The following is a 21,428-nucleotide window of genomic DNA, read 5'->3' on the forward strand; positions in this document are numbered from 1 at the left end:
TTGAAATCAAGAGGGAATCCTCTTTCCCGCCCCTTTGGGTGGGGAGAGAAGCCTTCCTGGGGTCAGATGCAGATCGGACCTCCCCGGGGTGTTCCGCTGGGATTGGTCCCAGCAGCGTCAGTGTTTGTTTTCCCCGGGTCGTGTTCCCGAGAACAGTGAGGGCTTTAGGACCAGGAGCCGGGCGCCCGCCCGCCCGCCGCCGGGCCCGCAGCGTCCTGGCCGAGCGCTGAGCGCTGTGTGAAAGCAAATTAGCCTGCTCCGGCTTCACATCTGTGGATCCGACCTGACCTGAAGGGTCCAAAGGAGGACGGGGGTCAGCTCCGCCGGACTGAGACCTCCCGGCTTCCCCCACCGCCCACCAGACACCCCACAGCAACCTGACCCTTCATGCAAGCGGCGGGGGGCTGGGAGCGAAACACGTGGGACTCCCTGAGCAGAAAGGAATTATTCTTTCTCCCAAAGAGGAAAAGGGCATCAGGGTTCGATCTGAAGTTCCCCCCTCCCCGGCCCCCCGTGGATGGGCTTTCGGAAGGCAATTAAAGACATCCGCTCAGAGAGGACCTGGGCTGGGACCTGGGTTGGTGGTTTTCTGATTGTCAGTGGCAGCCGGTCTTACACACGCTGCTGGCAAGTGTCAGCTGCGAGGAAAAAAAAGGACCAGGTTAAGTGAGCTGGCAAAAAAGAAAAAAAAAGCTTCCAAGTGGACCCAGGAAGCCAGGTTGCGCTGCCAGCGTGGAGGACCCCGGAGCGGGAGGAGACAGTGAAGTGGAGCATGACCTGTTGCGTTTGGCGGCTCCCCGCAGCATGCTTGTGAGGAAGCGGCGCAGACAAGGGCCCTGCCGGCGCCAGGCGCTGCTCGCCCTCCTGGCGCTGGGGTGCGTGCTGCTGATGCTGGGGGCCCTGCACCCGCCCCCGCACGCCCTGCCCCGGGCGCCCCCAGCCCCGCAGGCGGCCGGGCGCAGCCCCCAGGCCGGCTACCGCCTGGACTTTGGGGACCCCCAGGAGTGGCTGCTGGAGTCCGAGGAGGAGGACCGGGAGTACGGCCGCCTGCCGCCCCTCGTCTCCCTGAGGGAGGACCAGCTCCTGGTGGCCGTGGCCTCGCCCAGGGCCGGAAGGAACCGGAGCCGGGGTGGGCGAGGCGGCGGCTACCGGCTCATCCCGCGGCCGCAAAAGCAGCAGAACCCGGCGGCCCCGGAGAGGGACTGGGCGGCCGAGGAGGAGGATGAGGAGGACGGAGAGGCGTCCGAAGAAGGGGAGCGGACCGCGCTCAGCCGGGAGGAGGCGCCCAGTGCCCGCAGCCCCCCGCACAGCGGGGGCTCGCGGCATCCGCTGTAAGTGAACCCCGGCCGCCCCTTCCCGGTTCCCGGAGGGGCGCAGGCGCTCCGCCCGCCGCCCCCGCTGTGGCAGGCGGCGCTTCTCCAGGTGTGGTTCCCGGACCGGCGGCATCACCTGGGGACTTGTTAGAGCCGCAGAGGCAGAAACCCCGGGTGCGGTCCGGCCGTCTGTCTTTAACCAGCCCTCCAGGGGAGACCCACCGTCCTACAGACGGAGAAGGAGAAACTCTTCCCTGTCCCTTCTCTTCCCCACCGACCCGGGTTCCAGTCCTTCTGTCTCTGGATCTGCCGGTCAGAGGTATCCCTAACCCCGAGGGGCCTGGGAGCCGATGTTCCCCGAGACGCTTCCAGGACTAAGTGATTCCGGCACATTTTGATATTCTGAGTGATGGGCTTGCTTTTCTTTTAGATGAAAGTAACGACTGCAGTTAATATTTATGTGGATCTTGCCATTGCTTGGCTTTAATCAAAGAGCTTTTCACGTATACACTGATAAAGGCCTTACAGCTTAGCGAGAGGGGTGCTAGCTCTGCTACCATGCCTATTTTATAGGTATGAACATGGAGACGGCAATGGCACCCCACTCCAGTACTCTTGCCTGGAAAATCCCATGGACGGAGGAACCTGGTGGGCTACAGTCCATGGGGTCGCCAAGAGTGGGACACGACTGAGCGACTTCACTTTTTCACTTTCATGAGGCACAGAGAGGCCAAGTGACTCGTCCACAGTCACACAGCTGGGAGGCACCGAAGCCGGGATTTGCTCCAACCAGCCCGAGCCCCTCCCTACACTATGCCTTCCCCCTTAGTCCACTAGACGAGGTGGACTGTGCAGGACCCAGGAGTTAGAATACTGCGCTGATGCAGTCTGACCTGGCAGGGTGGCTCCATCACTTCTAGGACCACCCCAGGAGGCAGGCTGGGAGGTGTGATGACCCACAAACTGTGCTCAGGGAGACGGTGGGCTCGTCCTGGACCCCCTGCTCTCCCCACCATCCCCATCATCCAGGGGCAGTGCAGCTGGGTAGCTGGGTGCTTGGATCCCTTCCTTGTAGGCACGGCTCTTCCCGGAGCCCGGAGAGTTTCCCGGGAAGCAAACCCACCCTCCGCGTCTCTGGGTGGGAGGGTCGGAGCGGGGCAGCAGGGGGCGGGGCCACGTAGTCCTCGGAGCCGACGGGCTCCTCGCCCTCAGGGGTGGGCAGATGCGCAGACTCTGGACCTCAGCGCCTCCTTCAGGTCGCAAGCCCCCGCCCTGCTGCTAGTCTCCAGGTCTCAACCGAAACAGCTCCTTTCGGGAAACTCCCAGACCCCGCCAGGCCCGCCCTGTCGCCGTTTTGTGCTGCCGGCCGCTTTAATTCATAGCACTCGCTGCAGCTGAGGCTAAATGGTCCTTGATGTATCGGTTCATTCAGTGCCTGCTTCCCTTGCCATGCGGTGAGCCTGGAGGCCCAGCACACGGTAAAGGAACGACTGAATGAGCCGATATATCGTCTTCTAATTCTTTGATGCATCTTTTCATTGGCCTAGAGCAAGAATGTTTTACCAACCAGACACACGGCCTCAATCAAGAGTCTGTGATTGTGTGTGTGTATGTGTGTGACTGGGTATCTGCCTCGTGCAAGGTGAACGCACTGAGTTGTGTGTTGAATGGATGCTGTGCATGTGTGCTGTGTGCAGTGTTAGTGGTGCCCGTGCTGTGCTGTGCTGTCACGTACGCGTGTGTGTCTTCAGGGTGTCAGGGTTCGTGTGTGTACACGTCATGAGTGCATGACGTGTGCACACATCACACATGTTGTACACGTGACATTGTGTCTCTGTTGTGACGTGATGCTCAGGCTGCATGTTTTTGTGGTACGTACGCATATTGTGCTGTGACTGTGCTGCACACGTATGATCCGTATGATGTGCTGTGTGAGTGGTGTGAAGCGCATGGGTGTGGTACACGCGGATGGCGCATGTGTGCATTATGTGTGCTGTGCGTGGGGCATGGTGTGCACCTGCACTGTGAGGGTGTGCGTGCGTGTGCTGTGATGGACGGCTCGTTTGGCGTGTCTGTGTGGTCTGTGAACATGTGTATTTGTTGTGAGTGTGCTGCTCATGAGTACTGTGTGCGTGTGCTGAGTGTGTATTATAAATGTGTTGTGCAAGTGGTGTGTGTGTACTTTTGCAGGTGTGTTGCTGGTGTGCTTGTGGCCTAAATGCACGGGTGGGTGTTGTGCATGTGCGAGCCCCCCGTGTTATGCATGAGATGTGCATACGTGCATGTGTGCACGGGTGTGTGTGCACCACTCCTGCTCAGAGTGACCAGCTGTCTGAGTTTGCTGGACGGTCCGGTCAGGAAGCCCCTTGGTCCCAGGCTCCGTCTGTCGGGCTGTCTCCCCTCCCCCAGCAGGGCTCTTTCCGGAGGTGTGCGGCGCCCTCTCCCGGCTGCAGTCTGTCCCTGCAGCCGCGAGCCCGGCCCTGGGTCCCCAGCTCCCCCACCCGCCAGGGACAACCGAGGCGCTAGGGCCTCCCCTTCCTGGCGGGGCTCCCGGATGACAACGGCTTGTCTGCAAAGTAAGGCCCCAACCCCACCTCCCTCCAGGGTGACGGGACTTTAAAACCGGCCCCAAATGCAGTCCTTTAAAGAACAGCCATCTCAGAAGCACCTCTCCTGTGTGTCTGAGGACACTATGTTCACAGAGGTTGCACAGAGCGCGCTTTTCAAATCTCAGCGTGTGTGCAGATCCCCTGGGCATCCTGTGGGAGTAGGCAGTATGACATATTTGGCCGGGGGGGTGGGGGCGCCCGAGATGCAACATTTCTATCAGGCTCCCGGCTGGCCCCAGCACTGCTGGCCCACAAACCACACTCTGGAGCAGCGAGGGGCTTTATCACTGGTTCCCAAATGTATGTGCATGTCAGATTCCTGCAGATTGCTTGTTAAAAAAAAAAAGTAGATTTTTCAGATACCGTTACTAAAAACTCTCAGTGGTTCTGAGTTGGAGTCCAGCAACATGAATTTTCACAAGTTGGTACTAGACAGCTGGGGGTGAGCATGAAGCTGAATCTGCCTCTGTGTTCTGACACTGAGCTAAATATTGGAGACAGAATTTGGGGTGAAGTAAACAAGAATAGCTTTATTGCTTTGCCAGGCAAAGGGGACCCCAGCAGGCTAATGCCCTCAAAACTGTGTGTCCCCCAACCTGGAGGGGGCATCGAGAAGGTTTATAGTAGTGGCTCAAAGAGGGCGTGAGCAGCTCATGGACATTCTTCTAATTGGTTGGTAGTTGGGCTTCCCTGGTGGCTCCGCTGGTAAAGAGTCCGCCCGTAATGCGGGAGACCTGGGTTCAATCCCTGGGTTGGGAAGATCCCCTGGAGAAGGGAAAGGCTACCCACTCCAGTACTCTGGCCTGGAGAATTCCATGGACTGTATAGTCCATGGGGTCACAAAGAGTCGGGCACAACTGAGCGACTTTCCCTTTCACTAGGTAAGTAGGAGTCAGCGTCATTAACCCTCTGGTTCCAACTGGTCTGGGGTCTACAAGCTTGTGGGCAGTGTACAGTTAACTTCTCCCAGCTGGAGGGGGGTTCAGTTTCTGCAAAACAGCGCAGAGGTATTGCTGTGTGCATCCCTTGATGGGGACCCAGGACCCTGGCCCAAGGCTCCACTGTTGCTCCTCTTGGCTGTTTCTCCTGCTCTCACGTCCCTCCCATCTCCCCTAATTAACAACTGCTTGAATCCCGTTGGCACTCAGGAGGCACGAGGCTGAATGAAGGCTGCTTCCTGTAATCAGAGGAATGGGGGAGACAGAAAGGCTTCGTGCCCAGGAGGCCCGCAGAGCCCTGCTGTATGTCAAGTGGAGAGGCAGTGGGGTTCTGGATGTTTCCACAGGGGAAGTAGTATTGAGATTGGAAAATAGAGAAGAAAGGCCGAAAGGGATGCAGTCCCTTTCATGGCCCGGGGTTCAGCTGTAGCCAGCTATGCGCCACTTGCTTACGCCAACTTTGTGTTTATGGTTTGGTCTGGGTTTCCTTGGCTGTATACCCACATCGTGACTAAACCATACACCCATGGAACAGTGGCCCCGGGGTTGAATTCTGGACATCACCCCTTACTGTATGACCTTGCGTCATCACTCAACCTCCCTGAGCCTCAGTTTCCCCAACTGTAAAGTGGTGATGACAGTAACGCCCTCGCATAGGGTTGTGATGCAAACGAGATGACCCGTGCGCTGATTCCCCCTAGTGTTCAAGTCCAAATGGAAGACATACTTGGCGTATTCTCAAGGGTAGGTCCGAGGAGTGAGCTGGAAAGAAGCTTGGAGGCGGCACCTGGGGACTGCACACCGTTGTCCTTTCTCTGACCCATGAATTATCTTCAGCCCCCTCGGGCTACCAAATCATCACAAGCTTGGCAGCTCTCGGAATTACCTGGAAACAGATTTTCCAGCAATAGGGCTGAGTGGGCCTGAGACTCTGCATTTCTGATGTTGCAGGTCTGAAGCCCCACACTTTGAGTGGCCCTGGAGTAAATAACACTGGCTTTCACTTGTGGCTCAGCTGGTAAAGAATCCTGCAACGTGGGAGACCTGGGTTCGATCCCTGGGTTGGGAAGATCCCCTGGAGAAGGAAAGGGCAACCCACTCCAGTATTCTTGGGCTTCCCTTGTGGCTCAGCTGGTAAAGAATCCTCCTGCAATGCGGGAGACCTGGGTTTGATCTCTGGTTGGGAAGATCCCCTGGAGAAGGGAAAGGCTACTCACTCCAGTACTCTGGCCTGGAGAATTCCATGAACTGTATAGTCCATGGGGTCACAAAGAGTCGGACACAACTGAGCGACTTTCACTTTCACTAGTAATTAAAAAATATAAGATGCAGGTTGACCACTTCTGATCTAACCCTCGAAGCCCAAGGCAGGACCCCCCCCCCCAACCCTGGGTACTGGGTGTTCCATCTCAGAGGATGGCACTCGGCACAGTCTACACTGCAGCCCCCCTGTGGGGGCTGGATCCAGAGTGGAGATGCAGAGAGGTGCCCTCCCTGGCCATGGCTTTGCTGGACTTGGGGGGCTTGGTGATCACGGGGTACCTTTGTGACCTGACCAGCCAGGCACCACACACACTGGCTTGTTTTCCCTCTCATTACAGGTGGGGAATTAGCTGGGCTCCCGCCCCCCATCTCTGCCCAGTTACTGACTACCCCCCCTCCAGCTCCTACCAAATCAGCAGAGGTCCCCTTACCTGCCCTAGGGCTGGGCCCATCCACTCAGATTTACTGATGCCCTGGCAGCTGCCCTCTTTTGCAGCCCAGGTGGCAGAGCCATCCTGCGATGTCTGGCTTCCTGTCAGGAACTGACCTGACCCTGTGGAGAGCCACACCCCCTCTTCCTTGACAACACGTCACAACTCCAGGGGATGCCCAGGCCTCAGCCCAGACAGACTACTTAAGAATCCCTGCAAGCGGAACCCGGGCAGAGTCTCAGGCCCACTCAGCCCTACTGCTGGAAAATCTGTTTCTAACAAGATTCCCAGGTGATTTATGTTCGTGTCAAAGCTTGAGTAACACTGATGAGGGTTACAGTTCACAGCGCTGCCTGCACGTGAGAATCAACTGGAGGCTTTTATGAATGACCGTGGCCAGGCTCCTCCCCCCAGACTAGCTAAGTGGACACAGCCCACAGGGACTCACTGTCAGAGATTCTCGTGTGCAGCCCTCGTTAGTCCAGGGCCAGGGAATCAGGATCAGAGCAAAGCCAAGGATGCCTGGAGCCCCTCAGAGGAGGCTGGGAGAGTTTGGAGATCCCTCCACAAAGAGAAGAGGGTTGCAGGCACCTTGTGTGACCTGTCTCCTCCGTGGGCAGTGACGGGCTGGCAGCCTCAGCCTCATATGTAGGCTCAAGCCCGTCCACACCTCTCTCTCATCTGTAAGCTCCTTTGTCTGTCCCTCTAAGGCCGGGGTCCTCAACCCCCAGGCCACCAACTGGCACCGACCCGTGCCCTGTTAGAAACCATGCTGCACAGCAGGAGGTGAGTGGTGGGTAGACAAGCAAAGCCTCTTCTGTATTTACAGTGGCTCCCCGCTGTTCTCATCGCCATCTGAGCCTCGCCTCCTGTTGGATCAGTGGTGGAATTAGATTCCCATAAAGTGAAAGTGGTGAAAGTGTTAGCCGCTCAGGCGTGTCCCACTCTGTGCGACCCCATGGCCTGTAGCCCGCCAGGCTCCTCTGTCCATGGGGATTCTCCAGGCAAGAAAACTGGGGTGGGTTTCCATGCCTTTCTCCAGGGGATCTTCCCAACCCGGGGATGGAACTTGAGTCTCCCACATTGCAGGCAGATTCTTTTTTTTTTTTAATTTTCTAACTTTACAATATTGTATTGGTTTTGCCATATATCAACATGAATCCACCACAGGTATACACGTGTTCCCCATCCTGAACCCTCCTCCCTCCTCCCTCCCCGTACCATCCCTCTGGGTCGTCCCAGTGCACCAGCCCCAAGCATCCAGTATCGTGCATCGAACCTGGACTGGTGACTCATTTCATATATGATATTATACATGTTTCAATGCCATTCTCCCAAATCATCCCACCCTCTCCCTCTCCCACAGAGTCCAAAAGACTGTTCTATACATCAGGGTCTCTTTTGCTGTCTCGTATACAGGGTTATTGTTACCATCTTTCTAAATTCCATATATATGAGTTAGTATACCATATTGGTGTTTTTCTTTCTGGCTTACTTTACTCTGTATAATAGGCTCCAGTTTCGTCCACCTCATTAGAACTGATTCAAATGTGTTCTTTTTAATGGCTGAATAATACTCCATTGTGTATATGTACCACAGCTTTCTTATCCATTCATCTGCTGATGCAGGTGGATTCTTTACCATCTGAGCCACCAGGAAAGCCCTAGATTCTCATAAGTGAAAGTCGCTCAGTTGTGTCCAACTCTTTGCGACCCCATGGACTATACAGCCCATGGAATTCTCCAGTTCAGAATACTGGAGTGGGTAGCTTTTCCCTTCTCCAGGGGATCTTCCCAACCCAGAGATCGAACCCAGGTCTCCCTCATTGCAGGCAGATTCTTTACCAGCTGAGCCACCAGGGAAGCCCAAGAATGCTGGAATGGGTAGCCTATCCCTTCTCCAGCTAATCTTCCTGACCCAGGTATCGAACCCGGGTCTCCTACATTGCAGGTGGAGTCTTTACCAACTGAGCCATGAGGGAAGCCCTAGATTCTCATAGGAGCACAATAAATGTAATGTTCTTGAATCATCCCCAAACCATCCCCCTCTCTCGCCCATGGAAAAATTGTCTTCCATGAAATCAGCCCCTCTTGCCAAAAAGGTTGGAGACCACTGCTCTAAAGCATCGTCCCCAGGCTGTATCCCAGCAGCCCTGGCCCCAGGCCTGGCCTGGAAATTGTGGTCTCCATGATGAGCTCCACCAATTAGGGGCACCATGGGCTGAACCTAGGGGTTTTCATAGAATGCAGGGCATTTGTATCATTATCCTGTTCCTATAGACGGCCAGCCTGTACACCTCTTGAGAGCAAGAACAGCATCCACCTTCATTCATTGAATATTTCTTTGTGCCCGCATGCATTCTGAGTCACTTCCGTCATGTCCCGCTCTGAGTGTTTGGTTAGCGACTATTGAAGGTGGGAAGGTGAGCAAGCCCCAGCCCCACCCCTAAGGAGCTTGGAGTACCCCGAGGGCTGCAGACAGGCAACCAGCTGTGACATGCGCGGGGTCAGGGCTGAGACAGGGAAGCCATTTCAGTCGGGGACCGCGACTGATTTGGTAGGAGTTGTGGAGCGACTTAGCACGCACGGGAGCCAGGAACTCCAAACCAGCTTTAGAAAATCCAGCAGAAACCTTTCTACTCCGGCCAGGCAAGGGGAGGGTGGACAAGGGTTTGCATCACAGCCCAGCCATCTGGAGAAGGCTGTGACACCTTCCCTTCAGAATCAGCCTCCAAATGCATGTTCTGAGGTCATGGGGGACCCCAGAGCTGCAGGAAGCTGGAGCGTGCATCTGTGTGTCAACACAGACCCAGGCTCTTCTGATCTCTGAGTGTGAAGTTTGTGTGCACTGAGCAGCTCTCCTGAGCCAGAATGATCCCTTTTAATCCAGGCAGCTGCCCTGGATTAGAGGGGGGTCTCAGCCTCCCCGTGTTGACTAATTAGCGGGTGTAATAGTGGAGCCAAGATTCACAGCCACATTGATTTGGTTCCAAAGCCCTGGGTCCTTCCTTCCTCCCTGCTGCCGCTCAGAAGGTGGACAAGTGAGCGCGGGTGGGCTTTTGGACACTTGTGTGATGTCCACACACTGAGAGCGTAAAACATGCAGCAGGCGATTGGTTGAAGGACAAAGAAAGCGGCGCCATCGCTTAGTAATAAAAGCAAGCGTTTCTTCTGGGAGCGCCTCATCGGACCTGGTCACATCCGAGCATTGCTTCTCGGTGTCCAAGAGCTGTTCCTCTGCCCTGCCTCACCCATCCCCCCGGCAAAGCCGTGGTACAGACAGAGCAGGAAAAACCCCACTTGACAGAAGGAACCCCAGTCACCCCAGGAGGGGAAGGGACTTGCCCAGGCCCCCTGCATGGACCACTCACCTTTGCTCTGTTGTTTGCCTTCCTACCTACTGTATTCCCTTGAGGGACTTGAAGATACATCATGAAATAGAAAATTGCTCCTAACATCCTGTTTAGTCAAGACAAAGGGAAGTGTACTTGAGAAAATCTTCCTTTCCGTTCCTGGTACACGCCAAGCCCCTGCCCACCTCCAGTCCTTAGCAGAGGCTGTGACATCCGCCAGGAACTCTGTTCCCCACCATGAACACCCTTCCCCACCAGGCACCTTCTCTGACTGTGCCCCACCCACCCTCAGGTCCCGGCCTCAGCTGTTGAATACTTCTTTGGTTTTCTGTTTAATGGGATATAAAGTCCACGACATCAGAGGCTCTCTGAGCTGGGGTTCCCCCCGAGGCAGACCCCAAGGCAAGGATTTGTTTTGTCCATGGTGCCAGGGAGCCCTGCTTTGGGGCGGGGACGGTGAGGCGGAGAACAAGGGACAGCTGACGAAAAGCGGGTTTGCAGGCGGCTTCCTCTGTGGGCAGCTGAGGCTCGCCCTGCGGGGGCAGCTGGCGACAGCACCCTGCTGCCCTTCGCCTAGGATCTGGGCTGCTGGATTTTAATGCACCGACTCCTTTCAGGTGCCTCCTGCAGGCAGCTCCCAGGGCTGGAGGAGGTGACTGCAGCTCTTCAGGCCGCTGGTGCTTAAGGGGAACGTCTCTGACCGTCAGAGAAAACCGCCAGATGGTTGAAAGTCAAGCTGTGCTGTACGCTAGGATATCCCCCAGGGGATACGGGCGGGGGCATCACACAACTCTGCTTCAAGGCTTTTATCTACGATGAGTCCCCTACATGTGAACAAGGTTCGTTCCAAGGGCACATTCCCAAGTCCAATTTGTTCGCAAGTCCAACAAAGTTAGCCTAGGTACCCAACGAACACAATGGGCTACATAGAAGTGTTCAGTTCAGTTCAGTTGCTCAGTCGTGTCTGACTCTTTGCGACCCCATGGACTGCAGCATGCCAGGCCTCCCTGACCATCACCAACTCCCGGAGTTCACTCAAACATATGTCCATCGATTTGGTGATGACATCTAATGAGGAGGAAATGGTTGGATGGCATCATCAACTCAATAGTACTGTACTGTAACAGGTTTATAATACTTCTCACACAAATGATACATTAAAAAATCACAAAAAGTAAATAAATCGTTTCTAATCTTACAGTTACCTTGAATGTACAGTAGTCCAGTACCACAGCTGGCACACAGGGGCTGGTGTTGAGTGAATGGGCAAGAAGAGTTGCTGAATGGAGGAGACAGAGAAGGCGGGAGATGGTAGAGCTGAAGGGTCATCAGCCTTGGTAGACGGAGGGGGAACTGCAACGTCGCTCACCCCTGACGCTGATGGCACAGGGTCTGGTTCTTTGTTGGAATCAGATGCACATTCACATCTTTGAAAGTTTGCAACTTGAAGATTCATATGGAGGGGACTTACTGTATTTAACCCACCTTCCAGTAGTAATAAGTTGTCAGTCAATAAATGTTGTATGACTGGATAGAAAATGGAAAGTTGAGACCAAAGAGAAAATCAGAGTGAAAATAGGCAATCAACGACTAGGGAAGTGAAAGTCGCTCAGTCGTGTCCGACTCTTTGCAACCCAAGGGACCGTACAGTCCCATGGAATTCTTCAGGCCAGAATACGGGAGTGGGTAGATGTTCCCTTCTCCAGGGGATCTTCCCAACCCAGGGATTGAATCCAGGTGTCCCGCATTGCAGGCAGATTCTTAACCAGCTGAGTCACCATTTTCTTACTCTGAGCTTCCTGGCGGCCAAAGTGAAAAAGGAAACACCATAAGTATTGAGACCCTTGTTGCTCAGGAGGAGGACACACATCATGTCCTCAAAGGAGGAAAGGATTTTCCCGGCACTTCTATCTTGAGAAAATTTCCTCCAGAGTTGTGTGGAGGGGATAGAAGAAAGTGCTGGAGGAGACAATGCCTCCACAGGTGTTACAGAGACCATAATGCAAAGCAGTTGTCATGAAAAGCTTTCTTTCACTGTTCTCTGAGAAAAGCTGAGAGCATGGTGCCAAGCAAGACACCACAGAAGCAAGTTTCTAAGGCAGCCAAGACAGTGGGATCAAAGGAAGTTGCTTTCTGAGGACTTTACTAAATCAGTGTAGACAGCCCAGAACATTTGATGAAACAAATGGATTATATGTTCTTCAAATAATCCCCTCCCTTCACAGTCACTGGAACACAAGCTTTATGACTGAATCCACAACATTCTGTCAGCACTTCAGTCCAAGATGCCGGTATACATATCCTGGTCAAGAGCACAAGGTGCAGAGTCCCACTGACCGTCAGCTGTTTGCTGTGCATGCAGGCATGCTAGGGCACTTCAGTCGTGCCTGACTCTTTGCAACCCCAGGGACTGTAGCCCACCAGGCTCCTCTGTCCATGGGATTCTCCAGGCAAGAGTACTGGAATGGGTTGCCATGCACTCCTCCGAGGGATCTTCCTGACGCAGGGATCAAACCAGAGTCTCCTGCAGCTCCTACACTGCAGGCAATTTCTATACTGCTGAGCCACCGAGGAAGCCCCGTTTGCTGTGCAACTTTAAGCAGGTCACTTACGCCCTTTGGGTTCTAGTTTTCTCATCTTTAGAATGGACTGCATATGCCTTATCTAGTGCTACATAAATACAACCTTAAAAGATAAGTAAATTGGACTTCATAAAATTTTTAAATGTTCTTCAAGAAAGTGAAAAGACAACCCAGAAATGGTAGAAAGTATTTGCAAATCATGTATCTGATTAGGGACTTGCATCAGAATGCATAAATACCCCTTATAGTAAAAATAAAAAGATATCCTACTTAAAAATAGGCAAAAGATTTGAATAGACATTTCTCCAAATAATACTTAGGAAATTACCAAAAAGCACAGGAGCTGATGCTCAAATCATTAGTCAGTGGAGAAATGCAAATCAGAACCACAGTGAGGCACCATTTCACCCCCACTGAAATGACTAAATTAAAAAAAAAAAAAAGACAATAGCAAGTGCCGACAAGGCTGTGACAAAGTTGCTGGAATACAAAACGGTGCAGCTGCTTTGGAATACGGTCTGGCAGTTCCTCAAAACATCAAACATTCGTTTCCCACATAGCTCAACAATACCAGATCTAGGTATATACCCAGGAGAACTGGAAACACATGTTCACATGCAAACTACACATGAATGTTCATAGCAGCACCACTCATAATAACCAAAAACGGAAATACTCAAATGTCCATCAACTGATGAATGGATAGAGTGAGGTCTGCTTAAACAATGGAACAACATTCGCCAGTAAAGAGCAGTGAAGTACTGATACATACTTCAACACAACGAACCTTGAAAACACTGTGCAACGTGAAGGAAGCCAGACACGAAAGGCTGCAGATCATATGATTCCATTTACATGAGGTTTTTAATCTTCCCGTAGTCCTTAATGGTCACTGTACATCTTATCCTCATTTTACGGATGAAGAAGCTGAGGCAGTCAGGCTCTTGGAAGGCTTGAAGGAAACGATAATGAACAGCCTGTATTGAAAGTTTACTTATGAGTAGGGCACTGGCCTAAGCACTTTATATGAATTCACTCATTTGCTCCTTCCAACAAACCCATTTTGCAGATTGAAACATTGAGAGTAAACTGCATGCTTGAAAAGGACTTGTTGGAATCAAGGAGATTCTGAAAAATAAGCATTGGTTACTGCAGAAGTGACTGGGCGTGTGGATCTGGAAACTGTTGAAAGGAAGGATGGTTATCAGTGAGCTTATGTCTCTCGTCCAAGTCACATGAGGACAGCTCTGGGATTTGAACTCAGTGTCAAAGTCTGATATGCACTCTTCCTAAGCATTACCGACTTGATGGACATGCTTTTGAGTAAGCTCCAGGAGTTGGTGATGGACAGGGAAGCCTGGCATGCTGCAGTCCATGGGGTTGCAAAGACACGACTGAGCGTCTGAACTGAACTGAACTTCCTAAGATTCCCTCAACTGTCAGGGTGTTGGAGCTCTCAGGGAATCCCCTTCCACACCCCTCTGCCCCTGTGCTGCCACATGGACCCGTCTGGCCACCCCCATGAGACGTGGTGCTTCCCAGACGCTGATGAGGCCATCGCTGAAGTGATGACCTTGGACCCCAGCAGCCCAGGCATGTATCTGGAGCCTCTTCCTTCCACGGGGGTCTGCACAGCCTGCCCAACCAATAGACCCCTGTTTTTGCTCACTCCACCCCCAAAAGCAAAAGAATCAATCCTGGCTCCTCTGAAGAGCATCTCGCGGGCCCTGAGACATAGGCCTGACTGAAGCTCTGTCTCTGCTATTTTGTGCTTCTCTCAGAGCCTCGGTGGGAGAGCTGGCCTGCCCCCAGGAGCCCACACCGGTCCTCCTGGGAGCACCACATTGCCACCGTGGTTATTTTCAGCTTGCAGCCCCGGCAGCTCTGTGGTTGCCTGAAGAGGTATTCCAGAGCCGTCTGCTTATGTTCTGAGGATGTGTGAGCCTCTTTCCCTGGAGCACATGAAGGGTCCTCTCTGAGCTGCTGCCAGACACCTGCCTCCACGCCTCAGGGAGCCCCCACCCCCTTAGCCTTGAAGAGTTTTCAAAAGCTCGCTTGCTTTTCAAAGTCCTCGAAGCCGGTTGAGTTCATCCCAGCCACGCACCATCCCTGTCATCTCTTCACCCCTTTCTCTCACCAGGAAGACAGAACACAGTTCTCTCTACTCGTAAAACCTAGAAAACTCTGGAACAGGACGTGGAGGGAGAGGAGGACAGTCCTATGAGACTCTCTTCGAAAACCCCGCTCCCCTGTTTTGTCCTCATCCCTTCCCCCTGTTCTATGCAAAGGGCTCTCCGAAAAGTCAGGAGCACAGAATTTCAAGGCTTGCAAGAGCCTTTGGGACTCATCCTGCAGTAATAATATGTCTTCTGATGAAGGCAGTGAATGCAGAGCGCTCGCTCAGGGCCAGCTCCATTTCTTTCTTTCTTTCTTTTTTTTTTTTTTTATTGGAGTCTAGTTGCTTTATAGTGTTGCGTTGGTTTCTGCTGTACAGCAAAGTAAATCAGCTATGAGTTGAGTAAGTGAGTGAGTGAAAGTCGCTCAGTTGTGTCTGACTCCTTGCGACCCCGTGGACTATACAGTCCATGGAATTCTCCAGGCCAGAATACTGGAGTGGGTAGCCTCTCCCTTCTCCAGGGGATCTTCCCAACCCAGGGATCGAACCCAGGTCTCCTGCATTGAAGGTGGATTCTTTACCAGCTGAGCTACCAGGGAAGCCCAAGAATATTGGAGTGGGTAGCCTGTCCCTTCTCCAGGGGCTCTTCCCAACCTAGGAATCAAACCCAGGTCTCCTGCATTGCAGGCGGATTCTTTACCAACTGAGCTATCAGGGAAGCCCTCTCTCCAGAGGATCTTCCCAGCCCAGGGATCAAACCCAGATCTCTCACATTGCAGGTGGATTCTTTACCAGCTGAACCACAAGGGTACCCCCAAGCTGTGGCTCAGCTGGTAAAGAATCTGCCTGCAATGCGGGAGACCTGGGTTCTACCCCTGGGTTGGGAAGACCCCCTGGAGAAGGGAAAGGCCACCCACTGCAGTGTTCTGGCCTGGAGAATTCCATGGACTGGATAGTGCATGGGGTTGCAAAGAGTCGGACACGACTGAGCATCTTTCACTTGTTGTTCGCTTTCACTACAAGGACACATGTGTGCACACAGGCACGCATACACACACGCATTGTCTCCTGTCCTCATATTCTGTGGATTGGAGATAGAGCAAGGGGTCACTCCCCTGGGAGATGGACGTTAGTCCCTCTGAATCTACACCCGTGGGAACCCCATATGCAGGCCTCTTTGTCCCCGCCTCCTCTCCTATCTGACTCAGAAAACAGCCATCATGCAAGCAACTGCCCAAATAATGTTTTGGGGTTTTTCTGTACCCACTGAGTTCACTGTGGTAAGATTTTTTTCCAGTAGCCATCGGAGACCCCTGTTTCTAGGACCCTTGGGTTTGCCAATCCTGGTATTGTTCCACTTCCAACGTGTTATTTGAATAGCCCTGAAATCAAGCTGCAAAAGTTCCTGTATAGTTCGCTATTTTGTTCATCTTGGGGATGCTTCTAAGAACACTGTCATCTCTTTAAGAGGGCCTTCTTTCTAAAGTCCACAGGAATTTCTGTTTAAAATTCTATTTGTTTGGTTATCGCTGTGCTGGGTCTTCACGGCAGTGCAGGCTTGTCTCTAATTGCCGTGAGCGGGTTTCTCATTGTGATGGCTTCCCTCGTTGCGGTTCCCGGGCTCTAGAGCACAGCTCAACAGTTGTGGCCCTTGGGCTTAGCTGGGCTTCCCTTGTGGCTCAGTTGGTAAAGAATCCACCTGCAGTGCAGGAGACCCCAGTTAGTTGCTCCACAGCATGTGGGATCTTCCTGGATCAGGAATTGAACCTGTGTCTCCTGGACTGAAAGGTGGATTCTTTACCACTGAGCCACCAGAGAAGCCCTAAAGTCCATTGGAATGTCTTTTACAATCAGTGCTATATTTAAAAACAGGTGAAATCTAAATGAGGTCTGTATGTGACTTAATAGTACTGAACCATGTCCAGTTCCTGGTTTTGATAGTTGTGGGTGGTGGTGTACAAGACTCTCCCTGGGTGGAGCTGGGTGAAGATAAAATGAGAATTCTCTGTACTACTTTTGCAACTTCCTGTGAGTCTTAAATGATTTCAAATTAAAACGTTATCAATTGTATTAAAAAAAGTCTACCTGGTATGTAGCTTTTCTGACGGTAACAATTCTATAAATCTCCCGTTTTACTTTGGGTTCCAGGAAGCTTAGAGTCAAATTTTAAATTCTCTCTAGAAATACCAAGGCTCTTTGGACATACACATGTATGTCCTTTTCCAAATGCTGACTTTCCACTTGTCAACTAAAGAAAAAGGCACCACCTAAGAGTTGAGAGTTGTGTTTTATTTGGGAGCCTTACTGAGGACTGTAACCGGGGAGACATCACTCAGACAGCTCTGAGGAACTGCTCCCCAGAAGTAAGAGAGGAGCCAGATATATAGGAGCTTTTGCTGGAAAAAAAGAAAAGCAAATAAACCATGGAGTCAACATTGAATGGAGTCGAACATCAGAAGATTACTGCCAATCACAAAAAACAGACATCTCGGGTTAATGATCTTAGAACGTTGCTCTGTGTGGGAAGATGCGAGAATCTGGGCTCATTGAAATCATGTCTTAAATACTCATCTTCAGTAGCCTGTTTTCCTCTATCCTGAATCCCCGTGGGGTACACGGAGAGGTGGGGGCGGGGAAGGAGCTGTACTGTCTGATGGCTGCAACATTCTTTTTTTACAGGACCAGCAGGCAGCATTCTTTTTAGGATTTTTTTTTTTTAATCATTATTTTGTCGTGCATACTTCCTCGGAGTGACTTTGAATCAGTTTAGTTCAGTTCAGTCACTCAGTCGTGTCCAACTCTTTGCAACCCCCTGGGCTGAACCACGCCAGGCCTCCCTGTCCATCACCAACTCCCGGAGTTTACTCAAACTCAAGTCCATTGAGTCGGTGATACCATCCAACCATCTCATCTTCTGTCGGCCCCTTCTCCTCCCACCTTCAATCTTTCCCAGCATCAGGGTCTTTTCCAATGAGTCAGTTCTTCGCATTAGGTGGCCAAAGTATTGGAGTTTCAGCTTCATCATCAGTCCTTCCAATGAATATTCAGGACTGATTTCCTTTAGAATGGACTGGTTGGATCTCCTTGCATTCCAAGGGACTCTCAAGAGTCTTCTCCAACACCACAGTTCAAAAGCATCAATTCTTCAGTGCTCAGCTTTCTTTATAGTCCAACTCTCACATCCATACATGAACACAGGAAAAACCACAGCCTTGACTATATAGACCTTTGTTGGCAAAGTAATGTCTCTGGTTTTTAATATGCTATTTGGTTGGTCATAATTTTTTTTTCCCAAGGAACAAATGTCTTTTAATTTCATGGCTGCAGTCACTATCTGCAGTGATTTTGGAGCCCCCAAAATAAAGTCTGTCACTGTTTCCATTGTTTCCTCATCTATTTTCCATGAAGTGATGGGACCAGATGCCATGATCTTACTTTTCTGAATGTTGAGTTTTAAACCAACTTTTTCACTCTTCTCTTTCACTTTCATCAAGAGGCTCTTTAGTCCTTCTTCACTTTCTGCCATAAGGGTGGTGTCATCTGCATGTCTGAGGTTATTGATATTTCTCCCGGCAATCTTGCTTCCAGCTTGTGCTTCATCCAGCCCAGCATTTCTCATGATGTACTCTGCATATAAGTTAAATAAGCAGGGTGACAATATACAGCCTTGACGTATTCCTTTCCCAATTTGGAGTGACTTTGAATACTTTATGAAAAGAAATAGTGTATAAATACAGAAACAATATTACAGTTGTCACAGCTAGCTTACGAGACGTTCATGTGCCTTGTTGTTTCATCATCTAAGGTTTCTGTTTTAACTTTATCTGAAAGCACTCACCATGTAGCATTTTTCCCAGATAGTCACAGGCAAGTTTCCATGGCATTGAGAGCTCCAGCTTCAGCTGGGACACATCCAGCAGAGGGGTGTCCAGCTGGTGAGCAGCTAGGGCTGGTGTCCAGCTGGTGAGCAGCTAGAGCTGATCCCCAGGCCAGCACAGACACCTTTAGATGTTAGAAGTTTGAGGTCCTTGAGACAACCCCAGTTCAATTGCAAATGCCTCTCTGAGGACAGACTGGTGGTTTCAGCAGCTACAACCTGGAAAGGCGTGCTCCAGCAGTGAGTTTTAAGAAAGTGCCTTTGTGGACAGGTATGAACTGCATGCTGCTTTAGGGGTCAGGTTGTTATTAGAGTTCATTCCACTGTGAATTCACTCAGAGTCCTCACAGACCCCATGCTTAGCAAACATAAAGCAGAGCATTCTCTTCACCTGGAGAGGAAGGTGGGAACCTGAGAGTCTCCTGGCAGAGATCACACCATCACACACAGACACACACACACACACACACACACCCATTGGTCCCGTCACAAAGCAGCAAAGGGGAAAGGGCATGACTGCTGTGAAGGTATAATATCCAGCTCTGCCAATCACTGATCACATGGCTTTGATGAGCCTTGTTCTCTCTGAGCCTCAGTTTCTTCATCTGTAAAGTGGGATGAGCTGGTCCAACCCACAGACTCACCAGGCAGTGATGTGCGTAAAGGGCTTGACACAGCATCTGGCATGTTGTTACTGCTCCCAAAGGTTCAAACCTTGCCCCTTCTTCAATAATAATTATAATACTAATAAGAATAATAATTAACATGTAGAGAGCTCTAATCAAGATGGCAGAGTAGAAGAATGTAGAACTCACTTCCTTCCAAATACCTCAAAAACACATCTACAAGTGGGGCAGTTCTCACAGAGCACCTCCCAGGCCCTAAGAGAAGACCTCAAACTCCTGAAAGGACAAGAAAGGTTCCCATGCAACTGGGCAGGATGAAAGGGGAAAGGGGGTAAGTGGGACAGGTCCTGGGTCTCTGCGAGGGATCCGGAAAGACGAAACATTCCTGAACCCTGGGAAGTCCCTTCACCAGCGGGGAGCTCAGAAACGGAGCTTCAGAGGCTCAGAGGCAAGCCCAGCCACCAGCCCGCGGCAAACAGAGCAGAGAGGCCTGCACAGACGGTCCAGCCAGCAGGCTGGGCACCCAGCCTGAGACACAGGTCTGCTGCTACGGACGGGGCTGGGTGCTGAGACTCGGAGTTCAGAGTCCTGGCCTGGGGAGGGGACTGGAGTTGGCTGCTGGGAGGGAGCCTGAAAGGCCTGGAGTGTGGCCCAGCTCAACAAGGGGTGTTCTTGGAAGAAGCCCAGCCCTCCACAGTAGCAACGCACCATTGCTAAGTAGCGCGCCAAGGGCAGGGCCACTATAGCAGCTGCTGTCTCCACGCACTGACCCCTACCTCCACGGGCTCCTAGAGAGTGCCCCCAGCCACCACTCAGGGGCTCAGTAGCAGATGCCACAGGCTGCCCATGTGCAGAGGGTGGATGAAACCACAGCTGAGCCCCAGGGGCCACACTACTTGGGAAGCAGGGCAGAATTTTTTCTCCCTGCGGTTGTGCGAACCATGGATTTACACCCCCGCCCCTGGCTTTGTAAAGTGAGCACCTGCGTGTCATCTGAACAGACACAGATCTACACCAAGACAGATGACAATTAAAATGGCAAAAGTTAAAGAGAGGATGAAAGGGAACCCCTATAAGGCCATCAGCCGATTTCTCTACAGAAAAGTTGCAGGTCACAGGGGAGGGGCAAGATATATACAAAGTCCCGAAAGGGAAAAAACTGCAACCTAGGATACTCTACCCAGCAAGATCATCATTGAGAATAGAGGGAGAAGTAAAGAATGTCTCAGACAAGCAAAAACGAAAAGAATAGAGCCATACTAAACCTACCCTAAGGAAATATTGCAAGGTCTTCTCTAAATAGAAAATAAGTAAGAATCTATAGGAAAGAGAAAATTACAATTGGAAGGTAAATCATATAAATAAACCAGTACACAGATTTAAAAAAAAAAAAAAGAAGACTTTTTTCTGTGAAAGTGATGACAACCACAATGGACAACAAAAGGATGAACCTGAAGATGTAAAATCATCAAAATCATAAAATGTGGGGGGTGAGTAAGAAAATACTCATAGTATTTAGGAAAATACGCTAGTTCTTTTTTCTAGAATGTGTTTGAACCTATATGACTACCAGTCTAACACAAGAAGATATAGGGAGGGATTAATGTGCTTGAAAAACAGAGTGACCACAAATCTAAAACATACAATAGATGCACAAAAACCAGAAGCAAAGAACATAAACATAATACGAAAGAGAATCAGCCAACCGCAAAATGGAAAAGGACAAGGAAGAAATATAAAATCAATGGGAAATCAAGGTTTAAAATGACAATAAATACATGTCTATCAATAATTACCTTAAATGCCAGTGGGCTAAATGTGCCACATCTAAAAGATATAGAGTGGCAGAGTCGGTTAAAAAAAACAAAACAAGAACCCACGATAATGCTGCCTGCAAGAGACCCACTTCAGGGCAAAGGCTACACACAGAGTGAAGTAAAAATTAACACGTATGATGTGTCAGACGCTATGCTAGATTGTAGGAATACAAAAGTAAAGAAAACAGCGTCCTTGCTCTTAAACAATTGATCTTTCATGTTGATAGGACACTTACTGTGTATCTTGCCCTGTTAAGGCCTCACACCAGCTCTAAGAGGTGGGTGATCTTGTCATTCATTCCCATTTCACAGATTAGGCCAGTCGTCTGCTGAGAAATGGTGGTAACCTCTCAACTGCTAGGGGAGAGGCGAGGATACACACTGTAAAGCAGTTCTCGGAGTCCGAGGCCTGGGAGACGGTGGACAGCACGTCTGTGAGGGCGTCATGGGTTCTCTTTAGTGGAAATTCTGAGACAACGCAGGGAGAGAGCCCTCGAGTCGGG

General features: G+C 51.2%; 1 protein-coding gene across 1 annotated transcript in view; it reads left to right on the forward strand.

Moving 5' to 3' along the window:
- The first annotated feature begins 204 nt into the window (after nucleotides 1–204).
- The window catches only part of GALNT15 (polypeptide N-acetylgalactosaminyltransferase 15), a 46,906-nt gene continuing 25,682 nt past the window's right edge, over nucleotides 205–21,428 (forward strand). The window contains exon 1 of the mRNA XM_027549418.1: nucleotides 205–1,331. Coding sequence (XP_027405219.1) covers nucleotides 805–1,331 — 527 coding nt within the window. The 5' untranslated portion in view covers nucleotides 205–804. The remainder of the gene's footprint in view (nucleotides 1,332–21,428) is intronic.

The sequence above is a fragment of the Bos indicus x Bos taurus genome, chromosome 1 (assembly GCF_003369695.1).
Source record: "Bos indicus x Bos taurus breed Angus x Brahman F1 hybrid chromosome 1, Bos_hybrid_MaternalHap_v2.0, whole genome shotgun sequence".
NCBI lineage: Eukaryota > Metazoa > Chordata > Mammalia > Artiodactyla > Bovidae > Bos > Bos indicus x Bos taurus.